The sequence below is a fragment of the Triturus cristatus genome, chromosome 8 (genome assembly GCF_964204655.1).
Source record: "Triturus cristatus chromosome 8, aTriCri1.1, whole genome shotgun sequence".
Lineage (NCBI taxonomy): Eukaryota > Metazoa > Chordata > Amphibia > Caudata > Salamandridae > Triturus > Triturus cristatus.
This window is the reverse complement of record NC_140591.1, coordinates 1,098,576,371-1,098,597,550: the sequence shown is the minus strand read 5'-3', so window position 1 is coordinate 1,098,597,550 and position 21,180 is coordinate 1,098,576,371. Positions and strand designations below refer to the sequence as shown.

At 44.7% G+C, this 21,180-nt stretch overlaps 1 protein-coding gene across 1 annotated transcript in view; it reads right to left on the bottom strand.

Moving 5' to 3' along the window:
• SH3RF3 (SH3 domain containing ring finger 3) overlaps nt 1-21,180 on the bottom strand; it is a 1,248,419-nt gene that overhangs the window by 264,654 nt on the left and 962,585 nt on the right. The window contains exon 5 of the mRNA XM_085622642.1: nt 2,348-2,457. Coding sequence (XP_085478768.1) covers nt 2,348-2,457 — 110 coding nt within the window. The remainder of the gene's footprint in view (nt 1-2,347; nt 2,458-21,180) is intronic.

The following is a 21,180-nucleotide window of genomic DNA, read 5'->3' as shown; positions in this document are numbered from 1 at the left end:
CCTCAGGATCCTTGTTTCCTTTTCAGGGAGGGCCCGATTTGGCAGTTTGGGCTGGACTGTTCCCATGAGGAGCAGGGTCAAGGCTGATTTGCATGATACAAGGTTGGGGATCAAAGCATAGATACCCGCACCAGTCGTGACGTCCCTATTTTTATAGACAGAAAAAGGTGCAAAAAGGGCTTGAGACACAATCCCCTCGGTCCCAATATGGAGAGACCAAAGACAACCCACTTGGTCTCCCCAATACCATACAGCAAACAGACAGCCCTGCACACTTATAAATATCAAGCATGTATAATACACAGAAAGTAATTTTTGACAAAGCTGTTTTCCCAAAGAAAAATCGATGTCATCTTGTGCTTTTTGATTTCATCCTTTATTCATTTTTCTCAATTTTTTAAAAGCGTTTTTATTTGCAACCGCCAACGCGTTTTGTCCACAATCGGACTTCTTCAGGGCTCACAGTATATGTTTAGTGCGTTTTTCATATGCCAATGTATTTGGGTCAGTTGATTTAAAAGAACATTTATCTGGGCAGTAAAGTTGTGTCCCCTCAGAGGTTTTCAGTAATAACCATATGTCGGTAAATAAATGCACCCGTCTCCAGACAATCATCTCGGCGAACACTTTTTCTGTGCACACCCAAATTACGAAATCAAAGTTGAGTCGACTGTGGCTAAAATGGGCAGTTTCCTAAAAATGCAATAGAAGATTGGCAACACGCCCTAAAGTTCCCCGAAAAACTCCCATTAGTCCCAATAACGTTTTGTATTTTTCTGTGGCCTCAGAGAAATGTCAATCGTCTGAAACCCTCCATACTTATGATTGGCTTCACCATTTCCGCATTAAAGATGGCTGCCAGAAAAATGTGCTATGACACATGCGCAAGCTTCTGTCCATTGCTTAACAAGTATGGGCTTTATTCAGGAACACTGCCATCGAGGATGCTTGTTCCTGCCTTAAACTATATAAGATGTCAACTGAGGTCAAGATAAATGCATTTTTGAATGACATTTTCCGTCCAGTCTTTGTGTACAGTAGATGTTTCAGAAAGGCTTAAAACGACATGTGCACTAAATAAAAATTAAACGAGTCTGACAAATTGATTATTGGAAAAATAAGTGGCTTCACTGAGGCTGTTTTTATTGGCACTGGAACATAGTTGCACAGCAGCAAGGTAAATCCTTGGGGAGCGCCATGATCTGCTCAGCCAGGGGCAACTTCCAATTACCATGACATAATTCACGTGCTAGCAAGACAATATTCCGGAGGCAAAACAAGACCTGCTTGGTGGAGGTAAAGTGGCTGCAGGCGGTTTTCTGCCTCTGTGTTTGCTAGTCCTAGATATGTGTATTTGAAGTATTTTATGTACTATTGGTGAAAAATGTTCTCAGATTAGGCGGATGTCTGTCTTCAGTTTTCAGTCTTCAGTTTTAAACTGCGAATTATTTTTAAAGGGCCCGTGCTCAGGGTTTTTGAAAGATCTCCCAATATGTATTCTACTTCTTTGCTAGCTATTTGTAATTACAAACTATTTTTTTCTGCAGCTGTGTACCAGGGTTTAAATTATAAACAAATAAATAAGCATAGTGGCCTAAAGTTTCTCCTAGGAGCATGTCTTCGGCACTGACGAAAAGCTTGGTTGTCGAATAACAAGGCTGTCTAGTTTTGATTCTACATCATGCCTCTTTCTTCCACCGCCATATACCTCCTGCATGTTAATCTCACTCTGCAAGTTTTCTTTGTCATTCTTGTAACTTTGTCATTGTTTTCCTATCTCCCCCCTTCTTTCTTCATTTTCTGGGTTTCTCTCTCTTGTCTGAGTAAAGTCTGGTGATAAAAAATAAAGATCCAGTGATCTAAAATGGGCACACATGCCCAGCACCAGCAAACACCGGCACATATTAAGCACAGGTATGCTAGTGCTTAGAATTGATGCAGAAAGACATCTGGCCACAGTGGGCTTTTACCTGCGCCAAACCGAAAATGACACAGGTCAAAACAAATGTCGGCTGCCCTATGGCTCACAGACCACTGTCTGAACGAGGGACGTGGTGCCTGTGAGACTACCCAAACACACAGCTACCACCTGCGTCTGTGGTGATCTACATGATGGCAACCCACCACCATTGTGGGTGCGCGTCACCCACAGGTACCTTTGTAAATTACACTTTCTGTACTCTTACCTATTTTTTCGACTCCATTTTGTCTTCTTAATTAGTCACAGAGGATTAGAGCATTAAGAAACAAGAGCACACATGTCATAGAGGCTACTAACACTGACAAGGGGCAATAATCGCTCAAAGGAGAAACATCACAGCAGCAAACAACCTTAAATATAGCTTACATGTTGAGGGGCAACTGGACCTTCGGCGGTGTTCCTTGATCCGCAATTATTACGCTTGTTCTGGGGCAGGAGGCTCCGGCCACTGGAGCAGACCCAAACGAGGAGGAATCCTGGGGAAAAACACGAAACGATGGATTAAGGGACATATTTGTTGACTGGTGAAGTCTCAATCAAAATGAAGTCAGTGTCTGGGCGTTTCCTGCTTGGTTATGTGTTTTAGTGTTTTGCATTTATTTCTCGCTCATTGTAACTTGGTTAGCGCTCTAGTTGCTCCACAAATACCTAACACAATGTAGATAGAAACAAATATACATTTTGCAGTGCTTAGAACATGGCACAGCTAAGCAATAACATAAAAGAGGAAATGGAGAGAAGAATTGGAGGCAAAGTTAGGCTGAGAGGGAGAAGTCCCTGTGAATAATTATAGAGTGAATTATTCACTTTCATTGTTTTGTAAAGTAGCAATATGGCGGCTTATGAACACTCCAAAGCAATTTACGACACTCAGGGAGGGTGTGGGCGGCGACGGATGGGGGGGGGGGGGGGGGGAGGGGGCTGAGTTAGAGAAAAAGCAATGGAACGGTGTGTGGGGTGAGCTTAGAAATTAGGGTTAATGAGTGAAAATATTTCATTGTTTAAAGTTAAACCTTTGCACAATAATGTTAAACGATTGTTTCACAATAAAGTCGGTGTATAACAATCTCTTAAATATCTTATCCCTTATTACAGAAACTGAAATTAATGTTTTTTTCTGTCCACGCAGTATACAAGCAAAGTTCAAGTACCATGTGTTCCATTTCAAAAGCATTAGATGATACCTCGGAAACCTTACAATACACAACTACGAGTTAGAATTGTATCACCCCCTCATGCACCCTGAAGAAGTAAAGTTGTGCAGAAAATTGATGGATACAAGAAAGGTGGTGGAGAGGTAAATGTGGCACAAAAGTAAAAGTGCGGAGGGCAAGAGGGGACAAAGATGGAAGTTAAAATGGAAAGAAAAGGCTGGACAGGTGGGAATGATTGCCAGAATTATCGTGAGTTTTCTATAATGCCAATTTGTCATCATTAATCTGTTTCAAATGAATGGCATGTGGAGAGACTGAGAAATGGGCAGGTGAAAAAAGAAAGATGCAGACATCAGGAAAAGAAGAATGGTGTGTTGTATAGCGCCGTTATGAACTCCAAACACTTCAGAGCGCTGTTAGACCATGAGGATCTGGGGAAAGGGAGATGGTTGCAAAAGCAAAGACTAAAAGAAGAGATGGGGTGGAAAGGAAAGGCAGCAGAAGATTAAAAAAGGCAGTAGTGAGGGTGATTTGTCTATCATCACAGACCATCTAACCTCTCTCCATCAGCCAATCACAAGGCTCTTGCTGGGATAACAAAGACCTGTGTGTCACCACGAACGCACGGAACACATATAAGAACAACTAAGAGTTGAAAGAAATCAGGTCCAGTACAGCACAGTGGCACAGGTGCATCATGGAGTCCAATTCTGTCAGTGGGTGTGTTAGACCTGGCACCATTGGCGTGGGTCTCCCTTCCATTTTTAGCTGTTGCCTCCTATGTTTTCGCTGTTTTTCCTGGTCTAAATGCTTTGGGGACTTTGCCACTGCTATTCAGTGCCAAAGTGCAAGTGCTCCCTATTGTAAATTGTTTTAATGGATTAGTGACTCCATGATTGACATATTTGATTTACTTGTCAGACCCTAGTACAGTGCACCATGTGTGTCCAGGGCCTTTTTAATCAAATGCTGCTGGTGGGCCTGCAGCACTGGTTGTGCCACCCACAGAAGCAGCATGTAAATATGACTCAGGCCTGCCATTGCAGAGCTTGTGTGCAGTTTGGTACTGCCATGTCGACTTGGGAAGTGCACCCACTTCCAAGCCCCTAAATCTTCCTTTTTCTACATATTAGTCCCTATTAAGGTAGGCCCAAGGGCAGGGTGCATTGTATGTAACAGGTAGGACATGCCCTGATGTGTGTGGCATGTCCTGATAGTGAATTACAGCCACTTTTGTTTTTCACTATTGCAAGGCCATCTGCTCCCATAGGCCAGAATGGGCAGTTTGATTATAACATCTTACAATCCTAACTGACCCAGGGTACAAGGTATAAAAACGAGTTTAGTATGCCTGAACTCAGAATGTTAAAATATATCTTCTAGTGGGTGATTTGTATATTCTGTGTTTGAAAATACCACTTTTAGAAAGTAGGTATTTTCTTGCTTAACCATCCAGCATGCCTTTGCTAGGTTTGTGTATTCCATGTCTGGTTTGTGAGTGACAGGGGGGTGGAGAGGGCCTTGGCTCCAGCAGTCTGATGACCAGGGCTGGGTTGAATAGGACCTGCATTGAATAGAGAGTAGGGGGAGGAGATTTCCTTTCACTGACCTGAGCCTTCATAGAATAGAGACTAGGGGGAGGAGTTTTCCTTTCAGCTACCTGGGCCAGGTCTGCTTTCAACAATGCTGTCTACACCTCATGCCAGGAAGCTGCACCAGGGAGGACAGGGCTGGTTTTGGCTGGGCACAGACACCCTCTGCCTTCAGAGGACAAAGGATTTGCAGTATAAATATTGGGGCCCAAACCCCGGAACTTTAGATCACTTCTGGGAATCAAGATGAACCCTTTGCCAAGGAGAAGAGCTGGAGAAGCTGCAGGAAGATTACTGCCCCTGTGCTGTTGCTGTTTGGGGTTGGTCTGCAGTGGTTACTTTATTGCCAAGGAAAGGAAGGAAGGAACTTTGTATGAACTTTTATTATCTTGAGGAAGATCTCCAAGGGTTTGAAGCTGAGCTTGCCTCCTGTTCTGAAGTCTCAGGGACACAAAGACTTCACCACCAGCTCCCCCTGAATTTTCTTGCTGGGAATTCTACCTGCAGTGAGGTGCCTGCTGTTGTTTTGGGCCCTCTGGAGACTGTGTGTCGCTGGGAGCTGGAAGCGCGACGCAACGTGGAAGGATCGTGTTGCCACCGCAGCAGTTGCCGTCGCATCGCCAAAGAAGCGTGTCTCCGCCGCAGCTGTTTGCTGTCGCATCACCAACGAAGCGTGTCGCATCACCGGAGAAGCGTGTGGCCGCTGCAAAGGTTGCCGTCGCATCACCAGAAAAGCGTGTCGCAGGGACTGTCACGGCTCAAGAGTCTACCGAGTCGGCGCACTGCTGTTGGACATGCACGCATCGCATCCACGTTGTCGCATCGCATCAAAGACGCCATTTTGTCGCATCCCACCGCTGCCACCAATGTTAGAAATGGGGGTCTCTAGTTGGCAATGGTTTGCACCTTTGTTCAAATAGGGACCCTTGCTTCTAGTCAGGGAAAGGGGGATACGATACACTCCTAAAATAACCCCTGCTCACCCCCTTGGTAGCTTGGCACGAGCAGACAGGCTTATCTCAGAGGCAGTGTGTAAAGCATTTGTGAACACATACAGTAATACAGTGAAAACACTACAAATGGCCACCACACGAGTTCAGAAAGATAAGTAATCTTTATTGGACTTAACACAAGACCAAATGGCAAAAATCCACAATACTGTATCAAGAATATGACTTTCTGATGGTAGAAATACTTAGTTCAATGTAGATGGTAAAAGCGACACTTTACTCTCAAAGTACCTTAGATGCGTCACGCAAAACAAACAAAAGGGTCACAGGGAAGGTGATGCGTCAGTCTGTTATTTGGGTTGAAAAGGATAGTGGAGAGATAGACGAGGTAGGGGATTGCATTGATATAACGCTTGGTAAACCTGATGAGTCATCATAGCGCTTTTTCGAGAAGTAGCATGCTATTCCGGAACCTAAACAGGATTAGTGGTGAATAAGTATAGGGAAATCTGAAATTAATTTGAGGGGTGTACATGTTAGCTGCATTGAAAAAGATAGTAGAGGGATAGAAGAGTCTAGAAAGTGTTTATTTGGAGATCATAGCAGCAAGAGCAGGTTTGGGATGAGTAGGGAGTGTCAGGGGGAAGGGATTATAAAGGCTTAATAAGTATAGTTTTTTGAGTATTTACATGGAAACTCACAAGTTACCACACCAACAGTATTAAGTATTTACAAGGAAACTCCTAAGTTACCAACACACCAGTTAGGAAAACAAATATGCAAAATGTATTTTCATTAGCGCTGGACAATTGTTGGCTGTTCTCTTGCTACCTGCAAACGGAAAACAGGTACGGAGTATACTACATCATACTGAGAGTGCCAATCGTACATTAATTTGGACATATAGTTATAAGCGAACCAGATGTACGAAACACTCATTGCAAATATGTGGTCACAATTTGCAATCAGTATTTTTTAATCCAGTTAAGAATTTGACAACAGACCTATGTATGGGTAGACCGGTTCGTAAAATTCTGATTTGGACTAATTTGCAATCTGACATATTGTACGGATAGTAATGAGATATTTTGCAGATTGTGACTCAATCTGATTGGTGGCCATCACAGGTAAGGCGACCTGCTAGGGTCAGCATGCCACCATGTCTGTGATCGCCTTTAAATAAAGTCAACCTTTTCTACTTTTTTTTTTTTTAATGCAGGCCATTTTCTTTAAAGGCAACGGGGCTGTGTTTAAAAAAACAAATAGCTTTCTTTTTATGAAAAGTTTGTTTAAGGGTTGGCAGTAATCCCCATAACTACTGACTACTCCCCAACAATCTTTCTTTTTACATTCACTAAGGGAAAAGGGGTGTCAAGGTCCACGGCAGTGCGTCCACTAGGACGCAGGTGTGTCACCCTCCCTGCTGCTAGGGCAGCAAACATGAAAAATAGAACGGTAATAAAATGATTTTATTACCGGTTTATTTTTCAGTGCAGCTGGCCAGCCCGGGTTAGGACTTGGGTGAGGAGGGGCAGCACTGCTAACTGTAAGCAGGGGACGATGAGTGGTATACACCTAAAGTTTGAAGTGCGCATGTCACTTAGGCCAACTGTCTTGCGCAGGGGGCAGTCTGACATGTGCACTTTAAACCTCTCCACCCGAGCTGTCTTAGACAGCTGGGTGGAGAGCAGGCACAGGCCTCCAGTGCCCGTAGGAGCTCTGAGCCTGTCTGCTCCAGCCAATCCTGGCACTGCTCTCAAGCTGGTTAACAGCATGAGAGCAGCGTCTGGATTGGTTAGGGTCGTTGGCTCAGAAACTCCTTGCTGCCAAACTGCGGACAGGAGGGACTGGTCTCAGTAAGTACGTTTGTTTTCTATTCATTTTTTGTAGTGTTTAATTTGTTTTCAGTCTTAACTCAAGTGTTCTTAATCGTGGCCCGTTATAAACACTGTTTATAACGGACCACAATTGACAGCTTTGGGGTTGTGCCTAAGGGCATTCTGGAGTGCCTGGCTGATCGCTCCATTACTTTTAAGAGGGATCAGCCACCACTGGCCAAGAGGTTCCTTACCCTTTTGTGAATGGCTTCCCATTCTAACTCAGGAATCAATATTTCCCAATGCTTTGCGATGGGATTTTGGACAGTGTTTGGAAGGGATGCTTAAAACATATCCATTCCAAATAGTGAATCACTATGGGCCGCAATTTGATTTTAGAAATCAGTGAAATATTACTGACTCCTAAAATTTGATTGTTACATAGAAAAACATAATTTTCTGTCACAAACTATAAATCAGAGTGATTGTGGCTGTAAAATAGGTTTTGCACAACTGGACCTTAGTTTCTATAAGGCAGCCCAGTGGGTTATTGCACCTGAGAGTGACTGAAGATCACAGGGTAGAATCCCAGGGAAAGACTGAAACTTGCATTCTTCTAGCATTATTAAATTGAGTCCCGCTGAGCATATTTCAAATGCTACAAAGATGCATACATGTGGCATGTGGTTGCAGCACTAAGGGCTGTATTAAGTATATATTTTATTAGGTAAATATACTGCACTTTAGAATGCAATGTTGGAACACTATTGGGCACAGGAGAGGGCACTATCGGTAAGGGCCCAACACAGGAGCCATTATTAAAAACTGGTTTCTAATTCAGATTCTGGTTGCAGAAAGAAGCGAGCCCGCTTTAAATTGAAATCACAGGTCTACTTGGTGACCCTCTACACACCTCTATGGCTCCATGTTACATAAACCTGGCATAGGAGGGCGTGGCTGAAGAAAGCAAGAGGGACCCGGGTAGCTCTCCTTCACTAGAGTGACTGCGGGAAATGCCTCCCATATGCACTCCATCCAGTGGTGGCTGCCTCTGTACGGGGGTGGTGGGAGGGAGGGGCCATGGAAAAAGAAATTACCTTCTTCGCCGCAGCCACATGTCTCTCCTCCTTCCTTGCTCTCTGCCACCGTAAGCTCCCAGGCTACCGTACTCTCCCAGCCAATCACGACACTGCAGGAGCAACATTGTGATTGGTCTGAGCAGCATGTTTGGCCGCTCAGGCAGTACCTGGGAGGCCGGGCATATTCTGCACTGGGCCGTGCAACACAGCCTAGTGGAGAACATGCCAAGTACACCAAGCCATCAAGCACACTTAGGGAGGGAGTGCAAACCACTCCTGCTCCCTCTGATGGTGGCAAGCCCAGCCCCCGACCTGGCTGGAGTCCCGCAAAGAAAAATAAAATGCTTATAACTTCTTGTTAGTATAATTTTCTTTTTCATTTGCACTGCTTACCGAGCAGTGGGGCAACACTCCTATCCTTAGCGGAGGATCCGCCACTAACTCCATCGAAGACGCTGACTGCTCGGCCTCCAGTCATATGCCGGCATTGTGGTATGGGTTACTGACACACGTAATGAAAAATAAACACATTTTTCATTTTGTTATTTCTTATATTTATTAACCTTGTGGTTAATTTACACAGTGGCTTTATAAGGTGTTCTTGGTCGCTTTTATGTCTTTTCAGAGCACTGGGGGATATGAGAACAAGCATTTGCAATGCAATAGGTCTCGCATTTACGCGAGTTTGAGCTATTGACATTTCAAATGACAATGCCTTTTATTTTTGTTTTTTGAACATAAATAAAAGGCATTGTCATTTACAATGCCAATAGCTTAAACTCGTGTAAATGCGAGACCTATTGCATTGCAAATGCTTGTTCATACTTCAAGAGAGCCGTCCGGGTGTTTTGCTCTTTTGCCACAGAAACAAAACAGCCACATGCAAACCCTTTAACTCCCATAAAGCTGACCGGCACACAGAAAGCTTTTACGCTATATCTTTATTCCTAACAGAGTAAAAACATGCCACCAAGCCTTGCTGTTCTGCTTGCAAGGTCGGAGCCCCCAAGTAATGGCAGTCGTGGCTGGCATGACTTGCGGGTGGGTGGGGAAAGGTGGGGGTGCGGGCGGTGCGCCGTCTCCCTGCATCACTTTCAGGGTTATAAAACACGGTGGACTCTGTTACAAAAGCTGAGCGTTCCTTGGAGTACTTTACACCCACAGGGCCGCCCGGGAGTGTTCAGTCAAAGAGATATACAAGAACAAAGGCGAGACACTAAGCGTCTGCAGCAGTCGGGATCAGATAGGATCTAGGTTGGCTCAGCACCTACGATTAGTAGCTGAACCCTGCAAAGCCCCGCACACTGTCCCCCCCCCTCAGTAGCCCACAGGTCCAGACACCCCACGCCTCACCCGTCTGCACCACTCAAGACACGGGGAGGGGACACCTCACCAAGTGACATCACCCGGTACGTGCTCACATTTCCATCTTGTGGTCGGAAGTGCGGCCGCCAAGCCCCGCCGCCAGACAACTATATTACGTTTCGGGTTGTTTGCCCCCCACGGGGGCTCCTTCTGGGGCTATTGTTCGGAGACACAGGCGCCCCTGTGAACTGTCTGCAGAGGCCCGGGGCCAGGCGATACAGGCTTGGGGGCACGGGCGTGCCTCAAAGGCCGCAAATCATATCAAAGACAAACAATGATGTGTAAAAAACTGCAGAAAGAAAAAACAAATCAACCAGGTTTACAACTTTGTCGCGAGAGCGCACATTTAAACATAAATCACAGATATGATCTGCAGGCTGTAACTGGAAACAGGCAGCGAGTAGAAGAACCCCCTTAATGAATGTAAGTGGCTCCTACACCTGGGCACCCACAGAGGCTCTCTAAAAGAAGCAGCCTGGACTACCGAATTGGGTAGCTCAGCGAGCTAAGCACTCGCTGACGAGAACCGCAGGTTACAGATTATAATCTCTACAAAGTCGGCCTTGAAATCTGGAAAATGATTTTAAAAGGACTCTACACCTTACTTGGGTTAAAATAACTGCATATAAAAAGTTATGTTAATGCGCTTATAGACCACGTTAGGAACCATTGAAGCAGCGCATTTCTTTTCTATACCGGTTCCTTCACTGCCAAGTTATTTTTGTGGTCTAAATAACTATTTTTGTCGTATTTTACACACTTGGAACTTCTAAATTAACAAAGTAAAGTTTCCGCAATAAGTGCTTGGGTGAACCAGGTCACCTCTAAACCGGTTTATGCCCACGGGGGCAGATCAGACTGGCAGTGCTGCGTGCCAGGGGTGTTTGTTTTGTCTCGTGGCTTCCAATGAAGCTTAAATGGACACAAAAAACACAAGCCAAATGGAAAAAAAGCGTTTTTCAGGTTTCCTAAAGAACACAAGCCCAGTAAATGTCTTATCGGCCTAATCCACGTCAGCTGCCCTCTGAAGGTCACCGGTCCCGGCAGGCCGCGGGAGGGGCGGGGGTGGGTGTGTACAGCCCCTGTGCACCCTGCTAAAGTACCGGGCGCTCTGCTCCCTGTAGAAGCCAGAGTTACCGGTGTGCATGGCTTTACATGGTAAATAAACCAAGCACAGTAAAAGGAGCGCACAGGGCTAAAAACTCCACCGGGCAGTGAAACAGAAGAAAGCAAAGGGCGCTGCTGCAAACCAAGACGGGAGGGCATTAAAATGTGCCTTTTGTCATCAAAACAAACACGCCAGCTATGCTGTTCTTGTTAATACAAAAAAAGTGCCAGGAATGGGAGAACCCACTGGGTAGTTTGCCTACAGCCTGCCACTGAGGTATGTGAAGGAACAAAAGCAGACACACCAAAAAGGTATCTGATATCTAGACAGAGAAAATAAGCCAGTCATGATTTTGGTACTCGCAGTCCTTGGGTTTAAACTTGCGTTCTGGTACTTGTAGTTCAGCTTTTATAATAGTGCATGTAAAATCCCAGGAAGCAGAATGCAAGTGGATTACCTGGGGAAGCATTGACAGCGCTATTCACAAATGGCACGGGTGGCTTTAAATCTCTGAAACGCAACAGACACCTCATGGGCATCTGAAACAGTGTGGGGCATATAACTATCGCCAGTTGAAAGTGAAAGTACAACAAGCCCGGCGGAGCGTGGCGCGCGTGCGCTTGGGGGCTGGGGAGCGCATTCCAGGCGGGGGAGCGGACCCTTTGAAGTGCTCCCAAAAAGCGGATTGCATGGCGGCACGATGCACGTGATTGTGCGCGTGCTAGCCATGCAATCCGCTTTTTGGGAGCACTTTTAAAAGCCCCTATAGTCTCGCTTTGCGATCGCTTACGCGATAGCAAGGCGAGACCTAAAAAATCACAGGGCATGTTAAAGACAATTTGGATGGAGGTGGTGATATTTTTCAACCACAGGTCCTGTCCTGCATTTTACTTTGAATAAATGGGAACTTTGAATACTTTGGTTTTCTTTTAATAATAGTTGGTAGCTTCGATTTGCCATCAGGTGTGGTTCAGAGCTTGCCATATCCCTGGACTCCCAAGCATCTAAAAGACAGTTTGAGCTGCTTGAAGGCCTTTTTGTTGTTCAGGTGTGGGTGGTTTATCGCATATTTTTTGTTGATGCGCCATTGGATGCCATGTTTGGATTTGTGCACAAACTTTCCTTAGTAGGCTTTATGCATGGGGAGAGGAACTTGAACTTGATCAATATTTCTCCAAAGATCTATTTGAGTACTGTGGGAGGTGGTTGTTTGTGTTTGTGTCTGTGCCTTTGAAGGTTATAGCACATTCTGGCAGTCAGGGCTTAGTTTGTAAAAATAAATAAGTGCCAGGTTCCTCTGCAGCTTACACCACCCATTTCAACTGCTTGCGCTGCCAGTGACAGTAACTACAAAACTACTGACCAGCACACTGCTACAAGTGTGACAATTCAGATAATTCCAGGCCCCCAAGGCTATAAAAATAACTTGGGCGACAGGTATTAGTTGTTTTAAACATATAATGAATTAATAAACAATTGCTGTTCTGCTAATCTTTAAATTATACAAACAGCGCCACCATGTGGCAGCTGTCACAAGTCCTGGTGTTGACAATTAAGTGCTGGTGCGGAGCACCAGAAACCTCCAGCTCAAATTAAGCACTGCTGGCAGGATATTGTACCCTTTGCAAACTGTTGACAATGAGTTTCTTTGATAGCCCAGTGTAGTTGCTAAGAGTCAGCTATGCCGTTAAAGTTCTTATTTTGATGAGGCAAGTTAGTGCATTGTTAGGTTTTAAAGCCAGTTGAACAACAGATTCAGGCTATGGTCCTCTCTGCACCAGATTCTCTGTCATGGCTTCTTTCATGCAAAGAAAGCAGTATTCCTCCAGTGAAACTTATGACCATGCAAGAGATGATGCCGACAAGGTTCCCTTGGCTGTTCTCCAGCAGGTTGTGGATTTGAGTGTTATCTGCATACATTTGTCGCTGGTGTTGCTATAGAAGCTGCAAATGTGGCATGCATGTATATTGAAAATATAGATTCAAGAGCTGGATGGTCCTGTGGTATGCGGCCTGAAACAGCAAGATGACTCTACTGATCCAATCCTTTTTTGGTGCCTAAGCTGGATAGAACACTCTCAATCTATTCCAGGGCACATCCGGATAGCACATACCTCACGCAAATGGGGAAAAGCATATCTGCTGAACTGTAAAAGATCACAAGATTATAGAGGATCAGATCAAGATTTTTTGTGCAGTTTGATTTAATTGTTCTTCACATGATTGGCTGATGGAAGAAGCTTTCTAAGCTCACTGATTACAAGCTGAACAGAAACAGAGTGGTTTACCGCTCCACGCTATTATAGGCGGCCCAGTGTTCCCCCACATGGACTTCCAGGGTGCAGTTACCCCAGACCCAATTTTACTGGCTGGAAAATCTGGTGAGCAAGCTGCTTTATACTTGGAGTGCAAGTGCCACCCATTCCAGTCACCTAGCTCCTGTCTGGTCCCCTCTTAAGGCATGAGAGGGCATGCAATATTTCCAACTGGTGGGTCACATCCTCTCTCCTTGCCCTTGCAATCCCACAACTGCCTCACCCACTGCAAAGCATTGGCTCTCCCCTCAGATCTAACACCTGCTGCTGGCAGCAGGTGGTAAATGTGAGCATTAATTGCCACTGATCTGGGTATTCTAGGCGGAATTCCACAGGAAACACTGGACCTGCAGTGGTTCCTCATTCCACAGAATTAACTTTTAAAACGTATAGTTAGGTGTGGAGATACAGGCTGGAATCGTTAACGCCAGCCTCTAGGTAGCTCCAATTCTAACTGTGCCTGTCAGTGAGATCACATCTTTAATTTTGGAAAGCAAAATGAGAATTTTATTGAGGATTATGGAAAAATAGCTGACAAACTGGCAAAGATGGTGGCCAGATGATGGAATGCTTATAAGATGTCTTTGTGGAGACTCCCTTCATCTCATTGGTTTGACCTGGAGGCATGAAAAAGAGACAAGAGATCCTGTGTTTTCTTAGCTGAGCGTATAAAGGTGTTGAGGGGGTAGAGATATAAGGAAACAATGAGAGGGAAAAGTAAACTGCCTTTTAAAACGTGGTTGAAAGCAAAGCAAGAAGTTATCTATCAGCAATTGGGAGTTTATGCTTCAAGTGAAAAAAATGTCACTTTTTGGTGACTGGTCAATAAGGGTTGTGAGATACACTCTTCTTGTTCAATTAGTCTAATTGAGACAGGTGTTTTGCCTGGATGTACAAATGTTCTTTCTAGAAAGGACTTTAAATAGCTAGAACCTTTTTCTGGATTACCTCGTTATGTTTACACTGTAATTACACCACTATTGTTCATAGCAAAGAGACCATGACACATGAAACAACATGCATTCAGAATAACACATGGACTCACTGAACTGAACAACTATAACCCTGGTGACTGACACCACAATGTGACCAAGCCAACACATTGCTACATCTCTCGAATGGATCAAACTATTTAAAAGTAATATGTGCTCTCTGGGACCATACATTAAGCGTTTAGAAAGCTCATAGATTTATCGGCCCAAGCAAAACATTTGTCAGCTGATCATCATCGGAATATTATATTCTATTGGACGGTGGAGCATTGCTCATGGAGTTTATCAATCTGTTGGACTTTGATTTTGGACCACACTGAACAAAATTATGAGCAAGCTAAATATCTTGTCAAAAAGTCAATGTGAATCAAGCATGAATTAAAGAATTCCACTTAAGAAAGTAGATTGGCCGGTACTCTTTATATATACCCTTCAGTGTGTATGATTATTTTAAGCCTCTTTACCATTTAAACTCAACGGGATGTATGGTCAAACCCAGATGATCAAGCACCTGCAAGTGATATTTATTTATTCTTAGCTCTAGGATACTGCTCAATTCATCATTTCAAGTAGAAGACCCTATCTCCCTGCCAAGACCCTGAAACAGTTGATGGAGCAGGGTTTTCGCGAAATAAAACCTGCTCGGATTGAACTCCCAATGTGTGAAATCATGAATCGTATGAGGTGCAAAGTAGATGCGAAAAGAGCTAACACAAGGGAAAGTGAAAACTGCACAGGCAAAAACTAAAATGCTGAATTAGGCCGCAAATGCTATTGACTAATGGAAAATAAAAAGGCTAATGCTGCCTGATTTTTCTATACTAACATGTGATGGAAATAACCTTAATCTGGGATGCGCATGGGCAAATGCGTGTGCGTTTATGGTATGGCATTATAAGTGATTAATAATAATTGTGTTTGTTTTCCGTACAAATATGAGTGTGGTAAGAATGCCTATTATAGGTTGCCTGCACATTAGTACGGATGTTGTTATATGGGAATAGTTTTTCCCAAAGCCTATCATTTAGACAAGAGTCAAGGAATCAATGAAAAGAAGAGTGTACTAATCCGTAGTAAGTGGGGAATAAGTGTTTTGGAAATTGTGGGTGATATTTTTGGGCACTGATACCTTCAATTGGGGTGATTTTAAATTCACACAGAATTAGAAAATTGTCTAAATTGGTTGATCGTTTATCAACAGACACCGCTGGTGGGTTTTCGTTGATTGATACTGAAATGGTTGCTATGAGGTCTATGGTTTTGCAGAATAGACTTGCCCTTGATGTATTATTGACTAAAGAGGGTGGAGTCTATAGCATGTTGAAAATTAAACAGTGCTGTACTTATATCCCTGACAAAAGTAGGAACCTAGAGGGATATATTAAGAATATTACACATTTGCAAGAAGATTTAACTGAACTGAAGGTTGACGGTGCTTGGGAGAGACTTGGTAAGGGCTTCTCTACAGTGGGGAATTTGTTTTCTAGTTTTGGTAATAGTATACTAAGGAGGATACTAACGCCAAGAATTGCGGTTGCTACAGGGATACTAATGATACTATTGATATATAAGTTTTGCAAATGTAATAAAGGAACACAAGGGGGCCGATTCCGATCCTGTATTTTTATTTCCCGTACTACTCGTCCCCTTTTTTGTTTTACGTACGAATCGTACAAGTACCGTACAAACGGTGAAGTACGATTCGTACGGGAAAAATACATACGAATCGCCTTGGGAAAAGTCTACGAGACGTCCCAGGACAGTTTTACGTACGAGTCGTAAAACTGAAGTGCACAAGTCCGATCCGTACCGGCGTTCCGAATGCACAAGCGTATGGAAAACGTCCCGTACGGAGCGAACTGTGTACGACCCCTACCCCGGGTACACTTGTGCCTGGGGTACGAGTCGTACAGCCCCCCCAGCCCCCCTATGTATGCGCTGTAGCCCCAGCCCCCCCGTATGTACGTGCCGTACCCCCAGCCCCGTATGTATGTACGCACCGTACCCCCTGCCCCGTATAAACGCGCCGTACCCCCAGCCCCGTATGTACGCGCCGTACCCCCAGCCCCCCCGTATGTACGTGCCGCACCCCCAGCCGCGTATGTACGCGCCGTTCCCCCAGCCCCCCGTATGTACGCGCCGTACCCCCAGCCCCGTATGTACGCGCCATACCCCCAGCCCTCCGGTATATACGCTACGTGCTGGGGGTACGGCGCGTACATACGGGGCTGGGGGTATGGTGCGTACATACGGCGGGCTGGGGGTACGGCACGTACATACGGGGCTGGGGGTACGGCGCATACATACGGGGGGCGTTCGGCGTGTACATACGGGGCTGGGGTGGGGTTACGGCACGTACATACGGGGCTAGGGTTACGGTGCGTACATACAGGGGGTGGGGGTACGGCGCATACATACGGGGCTGGGGGTACGGCACGTACATACGGGGCTGGGGGCTGGGGGTATGGCGTGTACATACGGGGCTGGGGGTACGGCGCGTACATAAGAGTGGGTGGGGGTATGGTGCGTACATACGGTGGGGCTGTGGGTACGGCGCGTACATACGGGGCTGGGGGTACGGCACGTACATACGGGGCTGGGGGTACGGCGCGTACATACAGGGCTGGGGGTACGGCGCATACATACGGGGGGTACGGTGCATACATACGGGGCTGGGATGGGGGTACAGCGCGTACATACAGGGCTGGGGGTACGGCGCGTACATAAAGGGGTTGGGGTACGGCGCGTACATACGGGGCTGGGGGTACAGCGTGTACATACGGGGGGTGGGGGTAAGGCACGTACATACGGGGCTGGAGGTACGGCGTGTACATACGGGGGGGCTGGGGGTATGGCACGTACATACGGGGCTGGGGGTACGGCGCGTACGTTCGGGGCTGTACATATGCAATGTTGGGGTACGCACCGTACATGATGACATGTACGATGTGGGTGATGGCGTGTACGGCGCGTACCAGGACCCCTTTTCCTCGTGCATCGCGGCGTACTTAGCTTTTCCGGCACTTTTTGGCTCCCGTAAAAATATAGCCGTGCGGAGTGCTGTGGGTACGAATCGTACTTGCTGGTCCGTAAAACGCTGCCTGACTCCGTGCGGACGTCGCGTACGCGCTGTCCAGGATCGGAATTGTATGTATTTTTTAGCCGTACGGTGTTTTTTACGATTCGTACGGAAATGGTATTTCTGTACGAATCGTACTTGCTGGTTTGTACGGTGGTATTCCAGGGTACGAGTCGTACGGAGAAAACGCTACGTACGGCCATTTGTACCCGGGTTTTACAGGATCGGAATCGGCACCCAAATGTTAAAAAGAGATCAGGAAAAAGGAAAAGGGAAGAAATAGAGTTAGAAGACAGGAGAGGAAATTACTTTGACATAGTAAAGGATATAGATGGAGTTATGTTGAAGCAAAAGAGAACTACAGCCTATTAAGAAAATAAAAATGAGACAAATTGTATTTGTGGGTTATTTGGTGATGGCTCAAAGACGCCATCAAAGGGGGGATTGATGGAGCAGGGTTTTCGCGAAATAAAACCTGCTCAGATTGAACTCCCAATGTGTGAAATCAATAATCATGTGATGTGCAAAGTAGATGCAAAAAGAGCCAACAGAAGGGAAAGTGAAAACTGCACAGGCAAAAACTAAAATGCTGGAGTAGGCAACAAATGCTTATGACTAATGAAAAATAAAAAGTCTAATGCTGCCTGATTTTTCATATAACTAATATGCGTTGTAAATAACCTTAATCTGGGATGAGCATGGACAAATGCGTGTGCGTTTACGGTATGGCATTATAAGTGATTAATAATAATTGTGTTAGTTTTCCGTAGAAATATGGTTTTCTGCTCTGCAGAAAAGGCCCGAGAGTCATTTTAGTAAAATAAATGCGGATTTAATCTGAGCGAGAAAGGTAAGGTGGAAAACTGTTCGTCCTTCACGGGCCCTGTGTGCCTGCCAAAGTTTGCGTGTAGAAACAAAATAATCTTCGGAAGCGGAACACTTCCTTAGAGAACGGCGCAATTGAACAATTCAGGCACAAAAGTTGTTACATGACCGAGATAGAGGAAATGTGTACTATGACGGTAGCTCGAATTTATATTTCCTGGGTTGGAAGTTGATAAAATGAGTAAAGAGGACGATGGACAGTTTTACAGAAGCATCATGACGAGAGTGGTGTGACAGTACACCCCCTTCCGTAACCAATCGAATGAAGAGAAATTATGTGTTATGATACAATCTGGGTTGGTCTTTTGGGGTTTTTAGGGTATAATATTAGGTACTCAGTGGAAGGGGTTTAGGCGTTGTGTGTTTTCCTTCTGTGCGAGAGGAGAGGGCTGCATTGCTGTCTCCTGTTTGGACTGGCTGTTTCCTGTTTGCTAATTCCTGACTTAGTCTTTGCTCTTCAAATCTTCTTGAGGGGCCTTGCTGCTCTCGTGGCCAGAGAGCAGTTTTCTCAATTTCCCTTGTGAGTTAGTATGGATATCTGAATTTGCATAACTATTTTGCAAATGTCTTTTGTCTCTCATCTTTTGTCTCTACACCTATCCTCTCACTCAATGCAACGTTATGAGATGTTATTTGTCATTTGTCATTTATTGTTTCTTGTATGGTGATCAATGATTCAAGCTGTATTGTACTAGACTAACAATCACATTATTTAGATAAAGCATTATACATATACAAGGGAGTTTGTCTTTTTTAGAGATATTGAATTTGGTTTATAATGTATAATACTAGTTCCAAATATTAGTTTGCCAAACCCTGATTGCATGAATGAAGATGTAATCGCCACAAAAGTATAACTAAGGATGATAATCTAACTGGAGATTGGTAAATTTGGTACTTCACTCACCCAGCGTGAAGGGGCTTATTGATTGGGTAACGAATTGGGCCCAGGTACTGGAATTTTGTTAGTCCCGGATCACTGGATCACAGTCACCCATCATGTGTGGACCCCTCAGTGTGTCTTGGTTCACCTTCACTTGATTCTAGAATATATTACTTATGCCTTTCTTTAGAATTATTCTTTATGCAACAATGATACCATTCTCCTGGAAGTGACTAACGTCTTTGCTAAATTCTTACTGCCAAACACAGTTGACTTGGTAAACGTTGTAATGACATTTAATTTCTCCTAAACTGCCTTTATGTAAGGCAGTCTACAACACATAGTAGAGCCATGAAGCACTTTGACTCATAGGTTAGTGACCTCATGCTGTAACTTTATGGATGTTACCATGGTATTTGGTCCTTTAGATTCACTGTACATATGTGTTTCTCTTGTGTATATCAAGAAACTCTAGCATATTTCTATCCTATGTGGACCAGGAATGAACAACCTTGAAAGAGACTCATGGCCCATATGCATACATTTTAAAATCCAAGTTTATGCCAAATGGTAAATGTATCTTCAAAGCAGATTAAACAGACCATCTTCACACATAACTGATGCATGGTCACAAAGAAGCATTGAAAAAATCTAAAAGAGTCCGCTCGTTGCTGATATCACTGACCCTTTTGGACCAGCACAGATATACAAGGAAGAATTATAGCCATAGTAAGAGGGACACAATTGTTCAGCCTCAGAGTTGTCTACATAACTATGAATTTGCTGTAATTGCCATATAGCTAATCCTCTGTAACACAATTTGTAGGTTTAAACAAAACGGAATTTTTTTTCTAGCTCAAGTGGATTAAGAGTCCCTAGAAACATACTACACATTGTGCTGCACTGTGGCAGACACTGCAAAATTTAACTGAACACCTTTCAGTTGTTGATTGCTATATTCAGGTATTAACTGGTACTAATGAAGTGAAAATTCATCCAGACATTATTAATATCCCCATATGATGGACCGGAGGTGGGTATTTGTCTGCAGAATAGAGACTCCCTGACATTATTACATGTAATTCAAACAGGGTGAGATTAATGATTCCTTCTTTGTCACACAAATGCTTTACTTTGTTATACATGCAAATTCATCTGAAACCACAGACACTATTGTCAATACAACAAGTATTTAAAACATATTACTTTTCACTTTAAGGTCTAATTTCTTTACATTTAACAATGCCCCCTACAGAAACATTTACATTATACTTATCTATTGCAAAATACTTTTCTGGAAGGCTGTTTCTGAATGGAAAGAGAATGTTCTAGAAACACTAAGGGGCTGATTACGATGTCATTCGGAAAGGCTCCGAACGGCATTCGGTTTGTCTGAATTCGACTCGTAAGCCTTGTTTCCGACCGATTCGGAAACATTTCTGACCGACCGATTATGATGGTCGGAAACCATTCAGACTATCCGAGTCGCATCCGACTCGCGTCTGAATGGCATTCGGAGACACCGAGTCGGTCGGAGCCGACTTGAACGTCTCTATGGGCCGCATTTCCGACCGAGCGATTACGATGTCAGATTCAGACAGCCTTTCCGAATCGGTCTATCTGACACAGATCGGCTGTCGGAATCCGACTTTGGGGGGCTGCAACAGGCCCCCCTTCACCCAGAGGCCTCCGGTTGGGGCCAGTGGAGGTATCCCAGAAACCCCCTTTCCAACCATGCACAGTGTGGCAGGCACAATGGGATGCCCGCCACAGGGTGCAAGGTTTTCCGCAACTAACCTTTTTTTCAATGAGAGCCTGTGTAGTCGGTGGGAACACAGGCTCCCATTGAAGTCAATGGGAGTCCAACTGATCGGTGTTCGGAACCATCGTAATCAGTCGGTCATACTCCCTGAACCCGAGTTGGTTGGAAACCATTCCAAAACCGATTCAGTTGGAATGCTTTCCGACCGACATTGTAAT